This window comes from Struthio camelus, chromosome 14 (genome assembly GCF_040807025.1).
Source record: "Struthio camelus isolate bStrCam1 chromosome 14, bStrCam1.hap1, whole genome shotgun sequence".
Taxonomy (NCBI): Eukaryota; Metazoa; Chordata; class Aves; order Struthioniformes; family Struthionidae; genus Struthio; species Struthio camelus.
In genome coordinates this window covers 5,708,130-5,721,964 of record NC_090955.1, presented here as the reverse complement: position 1 = coordinate 5,721,964, position 13,835 = coordinate 5,708,130, and the positions used below count along the sequence as shown (strand labels likewise).

General features: G+C 49.6%; 1 protein-coding gene across 1 annotated transcript; it reads right to left on the bottom strand.

Moving 5' to 3' along the window:
- Window positions 1-6,105: 6,105 nt before the first annotated feature.
- Window positions 6,106-12,753, bottom strand: PROK2 (prokineticin 2). The gene is made up of 3 exons (XM_068907292.1): window positions 12,457-12,753; window positions 9,453-9,578; window positions 6,106-7,068 (listed from the first exon to the last, which is right to left on the bottom strand). Exons 1-3 carry the CDS (start codon window positions 12,544-12,546, stop codon window positions 6,943-6,945), a joined length of 342 nt encoding a protein of 113 aa, XP_068763393.1. The 5' UTR covers window positions 12,547-12,753; the 3' UTR covers window positions 6,106-6,942.
- Between the last annotated feature and the right edge of the window lie 1,082 nt (window positions 12,754-13,835).

Sequence of the window (13,835 nt, the reverse complement as noted above, 5' to 3'; positions counted from 1 at the left end):
TGCCCGGTGAAGAGAAAGCCCTTCCTAAAGTTTCTGAATGTTATTTACTGGCGTGTCATTAAAAAAAAAAAACAACAACCTGCGTTAGTGTGAGGATGATTAACCATTGGAACAAATCATCCAGGGAAAAAATGGATGCTCCATCTGTGAAATGTGCCGAGCGAGCCCGCACGCCTGCCTACGGTGCACCTGCTTGAGCCGGGGTCCCGCGCCGGCCGCGGCTGTCGGGAGGGCAGCGCCCGCACCCCAGCACCAACGCCACGGCAGTAAAAAGACCAAAACATCAGTTTTCCAGCCACAGATCCTTTCCATGCTGCACTGAATCACTCCTTCCTTCTGCTAACTGTTTTACACCACCCATTTTCTCATACCTTACAAATATTAGTGCTTGCTTCTGTCTGAAATTTTAGCAAAGGCAGTTTCAAAATGGATTTGCCATCCCAAAAAATAAAAACCCAACATAGGGGGGGAACATAGGAAGGCTCCGAAACAAGGGCTGAAGTCACGGTGCTTTCTGACAGCGCGAGCAAGAGGAATGATTTAGTGCAATATTACCTCACTGCATCGAGCCGCTCAATCTGTTCCCATCTGTCACCCTGGTGCTTGCAGGAGGGTGATGGAAAGCAAGCGGTTGAGTAGCTCGGTAGTGAAGTAAATCAGCTGGGCTTTTTTTTTTTTTTTTTCCCCCTCCTTCCTCCTTCCCCCCCCCCCCCCCCCGCCTCATTAGGCCCAGGCACAAGGGGCCGGCTGCTGGCAGCACGCGCGGCCCCGGGGAGCGCGCTCCGGCAGGAGCCACGGGAAATCTGGGTGCGGGGGAAGGCGGATGAAGGTGCAATGCGCTCAGCGCCGCGGCACTGTGACTGCAGGGGGAGAGCGTGGGCACCCGCGCCCAGCATTGCACGCAGAGGTACAACTCGGCGCCGGGGTGGGAAAGCGCAGGGGGACGCCTTTCGGCTGAGCACCACCAAAGCGCTCGCAGGCAGCGAGCGCGGGAGGCTGCAGAGCGCGGGTGCCGCGGGAGGAGCGGCGATCCGGCATGTCGTGACAGAAGCCGCTTCGCTTTCTCTCTTTGCATCCCAAACTCTCAACCAGAAGGACTTTCTCCTGCCTGGTTGTGCAATATCGGCCCGAGCAGAAGTGCTGATGCAAACCAAATTGAAATTATCCAGGCCCCTGTTGCAACTGAAGGCTGCTGGTGACTTTGGGGAACTTAATGAAACCAGAGCAGGGGATGAAATTGTGACAAAATCAGTAAGTTTCAACCATTGAATTTAAAAGGGCGAGGGACCTTCCTGACAAAGTTTCACCCATGCGAGAGAAGAAATTGGGGGAAAAAAATCTTTGCCAGGATGCAGTGAAATTTTTGGAAAGATCGAGCATCCTTGCAGCTGCCTCCCCAGTGCCTCGGCCTGAGCTGACCTCTCTGGCAGACCACGGCAAGGCGCTTGGAGATGCGCTCTGCCTTCTGGGCTCTACTATATCCTAAAGCAGGAATTAAAAAAAGAAAAAAAAAAAAGTGGGCCCAACTTTGCCCCCCCTGCAATTAATAACAACTTGGTGAGCTCTTTGCAGCAAGCCCTGTGTCTATCCATTCGTCCTGAAAAAGAGCCTGCAAACGCTGGCATGAAATAGCACCGTGATGCGCTCGCAGGTACAAAAGAAAAGGTAAATAAAGACAGCTCAGTCCCGTTTGCTTAGCTGGAACCAGGCCATATTTTCAGTCTATTTCTCAACTGTCCTACAGCCTTGGGATTTACAGAGCCACATTACATTTAAAACAAGATTTAATCCCTTCCACGTGTTGCCGCTTTGCGGTGGAGATGCAGCAGACACGCGGTCTGGCCTTGGGCTGCCGAGCGACTGGCAGGGCCTCTACAGCCCCAGGCGAGAGGGAGAGGACAACAACTCCCATCCTGGCTCCAGTCACGTGGATGCCGTGCTGGACGTTGCGGGGCCCCGAGCTGGCGCCCCCGAATGGGAACAGGGACCAGACGGGGATGTGCTGTTCCTGCCTTGACGCCTTGTGCAGCAGAGCATCAGTTTGGGATGCTCCTGGCCCATACTGTGCTATCTCATACAAAGACCTTTGGGAAAACCCAGCCATGGCTGTGATCACAAGCGTTATATTATTATATTGATAATTCCTCCTTTTCTTCACGCTTTGCTCTCCAGCTACTCTCTGTGCAGTGTGCCAGCCTTACCCACGTTCAGCTCTTTACATAGGGAGGCCCTTAACTCTTTCCTAACCCAGACTGGCCCAAAAGCCAGGAATTCAAGGCAGCTGGGGCATACAGGGAAATTGGCCCCTCCAAATTTTTATTACGCATCCTCTCTCGTTAGCCTCATCCTGCACACACTCAAGACTGTCCTTGACAAATGAGAGATGATTTGCTATATGTTGGATGTATATTAAGTCATCTCCGTTCCTGCGCTCAGAATTATTGATTCTTCTATCCACTGTACACTGGCAGGTTTGGCATGTTGTTTCAGATAACAGAGAAAGGCACATTGATTTTGCTATTATGAAAATCCTCCTGTATTTACACAGTCTTTTCTCTTCCTGCAATTTTCTAATTCCTTCTGGAAAACATGCTACACATTGTCAAGATCAAATTCCTGAGACATCTTGTTTAAATCAAGGGAATCTTTGCACCTTCTGTTTCTTTTGAACATCCATCTGTGCAGTAATAACAAATTGGAAAGCTACGGGGGGCCGTCAGCGAGGTCCCCGGTCTGTGGTCACGCTGGCTGGTATGGTACATCATTACGGTTCATTACGCTGACAAGGCAGATTAGCAAAGTACCTCTTTACAAGGTGCATTATGAGACCTTCTAACATGCTGGAGACTTATCTAGTAAGCGAAGCCGTACGTTTCCAGGTGGTCTGTCCATGCTTGCTGGGGAGCCCAGCAAATCCTGTGCCTGGACACTGCCGTTGGGGAACGATTGCAGGTAGCAGCCACGAGGAAATTCAGGATGACCTGTCATCCTCAAAATATCACCACTAGCTCACCCAGTGAAGGACAACCCCCTACATCAGACCCCTACGCAAGCTTATTTCTTTGGCACCCGAGCACTACTAACAAACTCATTGCGCGGTATGTTGGCGTAGCTGAACACAACTTGCAAACAACAGCCCCCAGCCCTAGGTGCAGTCACCCATCCACCCTTACCTTAGAGCCTGGCCAGCCACCCAGCACAGCAGCACCATAACCTACCACCTCAGAGCAACCACCCTAGCTAATGAGCCAAACCTCCCTTGCACTTCAGCTACTACTCATACCAAACCCCACTTAGGTTAGGGTGACCCGTCTCCTGCGTAGTTCCTCACACAGGTCTGAGTGCTGTTTGCCACACACCATGCAAAATTTTTTCAGTGTCACCCCCCCACCCCACCCTGTAAAACCTTGTAATTTTTCAGACAAAGTGACAACTCTCAAGGAGGGATTGTGGGTAGGAGGATGTAGATGAGGCTCTACCTGGGCTTTCTCCTCCTCAGCAGCTGCCTTTACTTTGCAGCCCCAGCAGGCTCACAGGTGCATGCCTGCTATGCCACATAGGCACTCATAAAACCCAAACACATGACTTCTTCACCTTTCCTAATATGCATATAATCAAATTAAGGCAACAACTCACCAAATATGGTAGAGTGCTTTCCTGAAATCACTCTCTGCAAAACCACGGTCTAGTAATAAACGCAGCAAATCCTACAGTTTGGTGTGAGATGATCGTTGTTCTATAGCATATCTGTAATATCAATATTAATGTAATATCAAAAATTAATGCACACATTTCTATTAATAATTAATAGTGTTAATACAATATTAATAAAATTAAACTGCATGTTGGCCCAGATATCTTAAGTGGAGTGAATAAAGGAAAGCATGAAAGCCAGTCTGTCTCCAACACTTTGCAAGCCAGGTAGACTGGAGAATGGGACGTAGCTGTTTCGGGAAGCTGTTTCTAGGACTTCAACACTTTTACACTCTTTCCTCGGTCTGGTTTCTTCTGGAAGTCAGCCTCACAGTTCCCCAGTGGTCCAAGGAAACCAAGCAAGGACATCTTGATGTTCCTGCACGCGTGGTGTCTTGCCTGATCTGCTGGCACCAGCACCAACGCCAGCAATGCTCGCCACCGCAAGTAAATTAAAATAAATTAAAGAAGCAAATTAATGGCATTTTGCAGGTGTAGGTGGGTTAGGAAATTTTTGTGAGGATGGGAGCAAAAGATAATTGATTAGGGCAGAGTTTGGGAAAGAACCAGAATGCAAAAGCTTAATCTTCCTTCCAAAATGATCTCCCCAATCAACTAACCTTCATTGTGAGTGTCAATTAATGAGAATTAAATTACTAAAAGGGGAATCACGGTAATTATACTGAGGACAGAGGATAGGTTTCGCCTGTACCTCTTCTACCCATGCTTCGGAGGGTGCAGGGAGGCTCAGGGCAGCTGGTCACGGATGACTGCAGGACAATGTCTCCCTCGGAGAAACCCCTTCCCTTTGCCCTCAGTGGTGACCGTCTTGGAGACACGGGCGTTTTGGTCTCCCATATGCTCTGCAAACTTTGATCTAATGTAATTGGGACTGTTTGCATTACCCAGATAAATGCCTAATCCCACAAGTTAATTGGCACAAATTACAACTACAAAGTTGCTCTGCTCTTTTATAATAAACTCTCCAAGGAGCTGTGTTTGGCAGGTCTAAGGCAGTCATCAGATATAATTGTCCGCTCACTTACAGTGATATAAAACAGGATTATTACCTTCAGCGGAGTTACTAGTGATTTATGCTGCTGTAAGATGAGAAGCAGGGCTGATGTTTCCTGCTGTGTCTCCTGGCATTGAGCACCCTGACAATGCGCTTTGGTAAAAACGCATGGACCAAGAGACAGTGCAAACACACACACACGCACACGCACATACACACTTGCACAGCTTCTTTTTTCCTTCTTGATTTTACCTCCTAAGCGTGTTTTGAAGTCCATGGTATTAAGCTGGTTTGCATTAATGTCATCAGGTACAAAGTGCCTGCACTAGTAGATCTGTACTTTGAGGGGCTCAGCTCACTCCTTTTCTTCCAGGTGGCTGGTTATGGAAAGCTTTGGTGACCTGAGTTTAAAATTACAAGCTCAGGTCACCGAAGCTTTCCATCATCAGCCCTGAAGAAAATTCCTTGCAAATATCCCAGCTGCAAGAAAGGAGTGAGCTGAGCCCCTCAAAGGTCAAATCTACTGGTGCAGGAACCTTATGCCCGATGACATTAATGCAAACCAAGTATAAAAGTTGCTGTTCTGGCTTGGTGACTTTCTTTTTTTGTCGTCGTTTTTGTTACTGGAGCTGAGCCTGCTGCCGCTTGTGTGGCTGCTCTGTCACCGGTGCATGGGGTGCAGAGACAGGGCAGAGCAAAACGCAGCACCATGGGCTTCCTAAGGGGAGCCCTAGGGTTGGGCAGGGTGCGATCGGGAAGATGCAACCTAAAGTCCTCAGGTCCCTGTTTTTCTAACACGTGCCAGATCCACAAGGATCTGGTCAAATGGCAGATCCCGCCGTCACTCCCCATCCCTGCAGGGAGCCCAGTGAAAGGCACCTGTCAAACTCGCTGGGACGGGTCTCGTCTCCTCTGGGTAACGCAGGTGTTTGCTTTTGTACAGCCCTGCTAACTCCTCTCATCCCCAGCAGCAGCAGCAAAGGCACCGATTGTTGAAAGCTAAATGCCTTCACTTTTCCAGTTTCGGCATATGTTTGCCTGTCTGAGAGCCAAAAACGTGTGAAACTCACACAAACTATTGGAATTCCAGCTACAGGGACTGACAAGTAAACATGAAGTTGCACAATATTTCATAAAACCCCCACAAATTATATGTTTGACACGCTAAAGTTGTTCCTTTGAGGCATGTGCCAAGAAAAAAAACTCTCATGTTAGCTACACCAAAAATTCCCCATCATCTAAATCAAAGATTTGGCTGGGAGGATCATACCTTGTAAAGTGCTGACTTTCCCTAAAAACAGAGAGAGGCGTATAATCTGTTACTAAACTATCTGTGAGGAGCTCTGCTAGCCTGGGTGAGTGAGATAGGTGATAAGAGATTACACCGAATAAAAACTGAAAGCCACAATGACAAAATAATGTTATAATATTAAAATAAATCAAATAATATACTGCCATTATTCTGATACAGAATTTTTACACAGCAAATTTGATACATATACAAGAAGTCGGGCAGCCCATTACAATAAACCTCAAAGTTCCTTTTTTAATATAAACTACATCTGAATACTTAGTTTGAGATGATCAGCTAGTTTTACACCAAATCAAATAACAACAACTTTTTCTCATAGAATACTAAAATAACAAAATCTTTTAATGCTTGGAATATTGAAATGCTTTGGTTCCATCTGTCACTTTTTAAAAGTGTGAAAACTACATCTATTGGTTAAACTTTTACTGTAGAGATGTGCTTAACTTACAAATACAATTATATTAATAAAGATTTGAAATGTAACGTAAATACAGGTTTTTTGGCAATCATCCTATGCTTTGCCTTATATAATTATTCGAATCTCTGTTTGATTTAGGCGTTCCAAAGTGTAAAAATGTGGCCACAATTTTCTAAAACTGACAATAATCTTGGATGTTTTCATGCTGGGTTAAGTTGGAACCGTGAAGAGAATGAGACCCGTCAGAAACTACTCAGGTCCTGCCCTCCAAAAATGACCTCGCTTTAGCAAACCTCACTTTGGCCACCCCACAATGAAAGCATCCATCATCATTAGTCCCTCCTGAAAATCTTGACTGTTGCAGCACAGTATCCCACGTACGGTTTTAATGTTGGCAAGGCAGGAAAGTATACTACAGAATTTCCCCCGGCGAATACCTTTTCCATCACAATAACGAGAAGAAGAATACATCAAGCAGCTCTTTCCAGCGAAGGACAGCTCCTGCTAAAAAAAGACGTCTTCTTTCCTGAAGTCTGGTAAACATTTGAATTTGCTGGGCGAGATCCGTACGCAGGCCAGACTGGGCAGGCACGGGCAGGTGTGGTGCATCCTGCGCCCAGGGAACGGCACCTGCAAGCAAACGTGGGAGAGGTCAGCCCAAGGTATCCGGTGGGTTTTTCCGCGCCATCTGCTGCTGCCAGGGCGCCGGGAAGGTCTCCGCCTGCGGATGCACGGGACCGCCCCGAGCATCACCTCTTGCGGGAACCCCTGCGCAGCACTGCGGGAAAACCTCACTTCTCGGCTCTCTGCCCGATACAGGTTGACTCAGCGACGCTTCCCGCAGCCCTCCGACAACTTAAGCGATTTATTCAAAACCTTATGTTCACTGGAAGGAAATGTTTTTTTGCGAGCAACTCCCACACTAAAGACGGGGCTAAATGCAGCCTCGGAGGGTGCTGCGTGCACGGGCTGGTCCCCCCAAGGCCAGGGCTGGCAGGCGGTGGCTCTGTGCAGGCCAGGTCCCCGAGCTGGCCAATGCCTCTCCGCACCTCCAAAATGCCAGTGGATATTTTAACGGCATCAAGCCAACACCACCTAGTTGCTGAGAAGGAAACTAGAAGGTGGCAATCCAGGAGCCGGACTCCTAACGGTCTCGCCAGGGGCGTCTCTGGATGGGGCAGCGGTGGAGCTTGGGAGATGCCCTACATGGCCGGCCTGGCGGGGGGGGGGGTCTGAGCAGCTCTTCAGTGGTGAGCCTGCACGTATGGTGCTTTTGCAGCGCAGCCCCTCGCCTGGGTGAATAGGAACACCCTGGTGAGGGGCAGCGACTGACCTAGGGAGTGGCAGGCACTGATTTAACAGGGGACGCAGGACAGGCAGGCCCATCTAGCCCCGCTCCCCTGCGCGGCAGTCTTAAAGAAGGAAGAAGCATCTTTAACTCCCCGAATAGCGATATCACGAGCAGAAATGGGCCTTGCAGGTTGACGTGCACCAGCGCTGTGCATAGAGGCCAGAGTCTCTTTTCTGCACTACCCAAAAGGCTGCGGTGGTTTTGTTGCAGGCGCTCAGGCGAACCGAGCATGCAACCCCCGTGTGTGATTTGACACAAGCGCAGGGCTAATCTTCCTTGAGCGCTAATTGCTGTTCACTTTACGTAGCCTTTGAAGGCAGAGATGAAGTTCAATGGCACAGCAAGACGGGCAAAGCCTGAACGGACGGTGTCTGCGTCGTACCTGACCTGCAGACTAATGGAAGGTTTTGATATTCAGAGTAATTGCTCTCCTAACCTCCTTCCCACCCAAATATTTAGAGGAGGGAAACTGTTCAGCAAGCTCTCCACCTTTAAAAATACTTAATTTCACGTACTACCATAAATCAATTTGTTTTCTGGTTGTCATGAAGAGCAGCAGGGTGAGGAATGTAAGTCTAAAATTAACCTCGTAAAGCTTGTAACCATCAGGGACTGTGACCATAAATCTGGGGCAGACAGGCATCTCTGCTGATTGTAATTATGTGTACAATCAGCTTAAAATGTACCAGACTGTAAATTATTGTGCAATAGCAATAAACTCATAGAACAACTAGAAGCCAGTTTCTCTTATCCCGAGGATCCTGTGAAAATGAAGACCCCCGTGCAAGAGAAACCTTTTACATTGCACAGTAAAACTGAGAACCTAGTCCCCAATATCTCAGTAGAAGATTTAACAGTTTCATACTAAGAGAAAAGAGCCTTAGTCTTCCTAAAACGGAGGAAGCAGTCTACAGGTACAGAGCCGAGAAGCCAGGCATCAGATGAAATAGCGAGAGATGCAACGAACTAACTGCACGCTTAGAAACTGGATTGATCACCTTGGTGGCCCTCGCATGTGGCTCTTCCCTGAGGAGGCTTCTGAAAACCACCAAGGTCTCAAACTCAAACAGTCTTCCCTATAGAGACTGTATTATTTACAAATAAATACAGGCTTTGGTATAGTACATAGAGTATACACAAGTACATACACTTAATGTATGTATTAATATTATTGTATTAATAATATAGTGTGTCATATAATGATAATGTACTAGTATGTAATTGGTCTTATATGTGTGTGTGTGTGTGTGTACATATATAAAAACTTGAAATTAATATATAGAAGTCAGAGCGCTTGGTGAGATTTCTCAAGCACAAGTTTTCTTTTGTGTCACTGTATTCCCAGTGGCTTTTTAAGGCATGGGTGGCTCTCAGGCTTTGCAGCGTGCCGTGACGCTGCTGTTCAGCACCAGGGCCCGCTCTCCAGCCAGGTGCCGGGCTCCTGTTTCCTCGCAGTAATTCTGACCGCAAGCTGTTTCCTTGCCTCAGCGCTATTTCCATGAAGATGCAGGCAGCGAGGAATAGCCACGCGTGCGATGTTGCCCTGCGTTTCCACCGCGCAGGGTTTTTTTTTTTTTCTTTTTAGGCCGTTTGACTCACGGCGCGATAGAGCCGTGTTTGTTCCTGCCCTGCCAGCTCCGGCCCCGCAGCCCGCCCTACTCACGCGGTGGCTCAGGGGATGGCACTCCTCGCCCAGGTTTCCCATCGGCGTGCACATCCGCAGGCTCCGGATCCACAGGCTGACCGCGCAGCACATCCCTCCTCCGCACTGCTGGTCTCTGTCGCAGGCCTGCGGTTCAACAAAGAGCATCGAAACAATTGGTCATTTGCATACATATGCCAGGCCAGGTGCTTGAGAGCTACCTCTGATACCCCGGCACGCGTTATCATGGCGCATTAAGGGGGAGTAACAGGGTATAAGGCACGGTCCACAGTCCGTGTGTCTCCCGCTCATCTGAGTAGGGCACAGAGGTGCTTGGCACCTCTCGGAGGGGTGTTTAAACCCAGCGTGTTTAAAGCCATCACTGCCTAATGCAGGATCTGATTCGGGATGGCCAATGGTTTGTAGTCTCTGGTTGTCAGCTAAAATCACGTGCAACTTAGAGAGGGCTTAAACGTGCGGTCGGAAATCTTTGCATAAGAGTCCGCATCCAGGAAAATGCTTCTATGTTGGCATTTGCCCTCCCGGGGGGAAATAGAAATTTCAGTCACTTATGTGGTATGCTTGGTAGCTTATAAGAGCACAAAACAAAATACAACTATTGGGTATATTAAAAAAAAAAAACAACAACCTAAGAGCAATCGGCATATTAGGGTTTGGAAACAGGTAATGGCACATCTTTCCCTTATTTTTTTTTAAGCAAAAGATTATCAGACTCTATTATATGAACTTAGTGCAAAAGCTAGTTTCCTTTCTCAGCCGAGAAAATTCCACTGGGTAAAGGTTCTGATTAGATCATAAAACTAAGCTTAAGTAAATCACTACTCTTTTAATGTCTGGCAGCATGACTGACAGGCCGAGGATTCTGGTGAGCGGGACGTGACGAGGCAAGCTTGCAAAAAGGTACAGAGCAGACCATAATGGGCTTGAGGAAGACTGTAGCGAACAAACATTTGCTCAAGGAAAAAGCTTACATATCTTACCTTGGGATTTACATGATAAATGCCATTAGACTGTACTCTACTGGGTAAATATTACGCTATTTCAGAAAGCAGAAGCCAGATCAAAATACATATTTACCAACCAGCTAGCTATTTAGGAAAGAGCTGTTGCAATTAGGGTCAAGCAACTAAATCGTGTGCATAACCCAAAAGGCTATCACGCCTCCTAAAATATGGATTTAGCAAAGTAAACAGCTCTATGCGACAAACGAGCCCAAACACACACTGTATTTACTTAAAAGAGTAATACGGCCATAAAACTACTATTACAGCCTTTCAGGTAGATAATGTTTACTTCCTAACGTCTCAAAGAAAAAAACAGAATATCTCCCCGCCGACACATATCTATGTCCTGAAGAACTTTTAAGACTCCCCTTTCAAAAATGCATAACAGTATTAAACCAGATGCAACGCCCCACAGCTTATCATCTCCAACGTGTAAGTCATACCAATATTCCTAATAATCGGCGGACACAACATCAAGAACATTGTTCTTCCGGGCTCCATTCAAACACAGTTTTGAAGAAAATTCAGCCTGAGGGAACAAAGTCCCAGCTGCAATGGCTGCTCCAAAGCCTGCTGAAGCCAGCAGACAAGCTGCCACTGAAGTGAGGAAGGTTTCAGTCAACTCCTTAAATTGCTGAGGAAAAGCACCTTTCAGCCCCACGGAATTTGGGAAGGAGCAGCTAACTGAACTTGCACCCAAGATGCGCCCATTCATCAGATGCCAAAAATGCATCCAAGTGATTTAAGCAAAAACTGCCCAGAAGTAGTTAAGGAAGTAGCATTTTCCAATTCTAATGTACTCTTACTGATTGAATCCGTTTTGTCCTTGATCTATTATTCTGTACTTTACAATTACTTTATTTAATAGATTAATTATGCTTTAAAGGTGGAGCCTTTTTAATAACTAAGACATTTTTACACTGGTTCTTCACAGCTTGAAACATTTCTACTTAAAAGGAACTTGAAATTCTGAAATATTAAAAAAAAAAAAAATCCCTTCACACTCTCTCATCTCAAAATTTAATTGGTCCTGGGAACTTAGCTAGCGTGCAGAGAAATCCCTAGGAGCCTTTTCACTGACTTGAGTGCGCTTTGAATTGGGAGCCTGGACAGCAGTGGAGCAACCCGCTGCTGTGAGTACAACTTCGGATGGTTACAAAAGCCATGTAAGCTCTCGAAAGAATGCAAGCACTGGGTTATTAATCCAAACTCTAAAAAAAAAAAAATTTTTTTTTTACTTTAGAGTGATGCAACACTTCGGGTTAAATAACAACTTGGGGAAAAAATATTTTTACAACCAAAATAAATTTCAAGCCTAAAAACGATAACAGCGACAATAGAGGACTCATTCGCAACGCGTGGCTATTGGGGGTGGGGGGGAGAAGCAGCACAGTCATACCTAAAAAAACAACAATAACAGCAACAGCTTTTCGTGCTGCTTGCAGTGCCGGTGCCTGCCCTGCCAGTGGGACGGTGGGGGAGCTGGAGGAGCTCAGGGTGCAGCAGCGGGCGGCGAGGTGCCCCCCAGCTGGTCCTCCCGGGGGGGGGGGGGATCTGGGGCAGCCCGCGGCTGGGGGTGCACCGGGACGAGCCCGGGGAGACCACCCAGCTCCGGGCACCCCTCACCCCACGAGAGCCCCCACGTCCTGGCATCACTTACCCCGGTGGGACCTCCTCCCCCCCCCAGCTCCGGGCACCCCTCACCCCACGGCGCAGCCCCCCGGCTCCCGGCACGCCGCTTCCCGGACACCCCCCCAGCCCCGGAGCCCTCGGCGGCGGCGCCCCGGCCCCGGGCACCGGTTCCCCCGCAGCCCTCGGCGGCGGCGCGCCCCGTCCCGTCCCGTCGGGTGCCGCGGGAGGGTCTGTCGCGCCCCGTCCCACGCCGTGCCGTGCCGTGCCATCCTATGCCACGCCGTGCTGTGCCGCCCCGTCCCACGCCGCCCCGTCCCATGCCGTGCCGCGCCGCCCCGCACGGTGCCGCGCCGAGCGGCGGCGCTCACCCCGGTGATGACGGCGCCGTGCCCCGCGGCCAGCAGCAGCAGCAGCAGCAGCGGGAGCAACAGCGGCGGAGCGCCGCGCAAGCTGCGCATGGTGCCGCGGCGCGGTCCCGGCGCTGCCCGCGGGCCCGGTGCAGCGGAGCGGAGCGGAGCGGGGCGCCGCGGCCGCCCCAGCCGTTATAAAGCTCGGGGCTGCCATGCACGGCAGCGTGAGTCACCCCCGCCCTGGCAGCGGGCAGGGACGCGCACGGCCGCGCACGGCCGCGCACCGCCGCGCACCGCCGCGCCGCCCCGCTGCACGCCCCGGCCCAGCTCGGGGACAGCCCATAGCATGTCGGGGACACCGCACAGCCGCTGGGGGACATCCCATAGCAGGTCGGGGGGACCTCTCACAGCAGGTCTGGGGGACATCCCATAGCAGGTCTGGGGAACATCCCAGAGCCAGTCAGCAGGCATCCCATAGCAGGTCTGGGGAACCTCTCATAACAGGTCTAGGGGACATCCCACAGCAGGTCTGGGGGACATCTCACAGCTGGTCGGGGGACATCCCACAGCAGGTCTGGGGGACATCTCATAGCAGGTCTGGGGGACACACAAATAGGAGGTTAGGGGATATCCCACAGCAGCTTGTATAAACATCCCACAGCAGGTCTGGGAGACTTTCCACAGTAGGTTGGGGGACTCTCTGCAGGTGCTGAAGACAGCATCCTGTCATGACTGCCTGCCTGTACTTCCAGGGGGAGCTCTGAAGTGCCCATGTCCCTGCCGCTTGTGCCCTTCAAACCTCCCAGCCTGGAAGAGGCCCAGCCGCTTTCCTTCTGCTGACCTCAATGTAGACTTTATGTCTGCTTTCTTTCATGAAATAGGACATGCCTGCAATCCTCATGCCAGCCTCTGCTGGGCCCAGCAGTGGTGTGGGCATGTGGGGTTGGGGTGGGCACTCACAGGCATCAGTTCACCTTGTCTAGGGTAAAGGAGCAGATTTACCCCAGAGGCCTTGTAAGAACTGAAGCAACCCCAGTTCCTCCTTACTGTAGTGAATTAGCCCAAGAAGTGTGCCAATTCTGAGAAACCCAGAAATGCTTACATGCACTTCTTTACCTTGCTTTGAATCACTTTGTGGACTTATTTGAGCATCCAAGTGCTCTGGAGCCCAAACCCCCTTTCCACCCACACATCCTCTCCTAACTGTGCTTCACTCTCACTGCTGTGGTCAGACCCTCTGTTCCCTGCCCTTGCCTCAGGTTGAACCATCGTGGGCACGCACAATGTGTCAAAGGAGCTGGCTCACTGGAGGGAAAACAGCTCTTCCCTCTCCTTCATAGGGCTGCTTTCCCACCTGAACCGGCGCATCGTGTAGTGTGCTAGATCCAAGGTGGAAA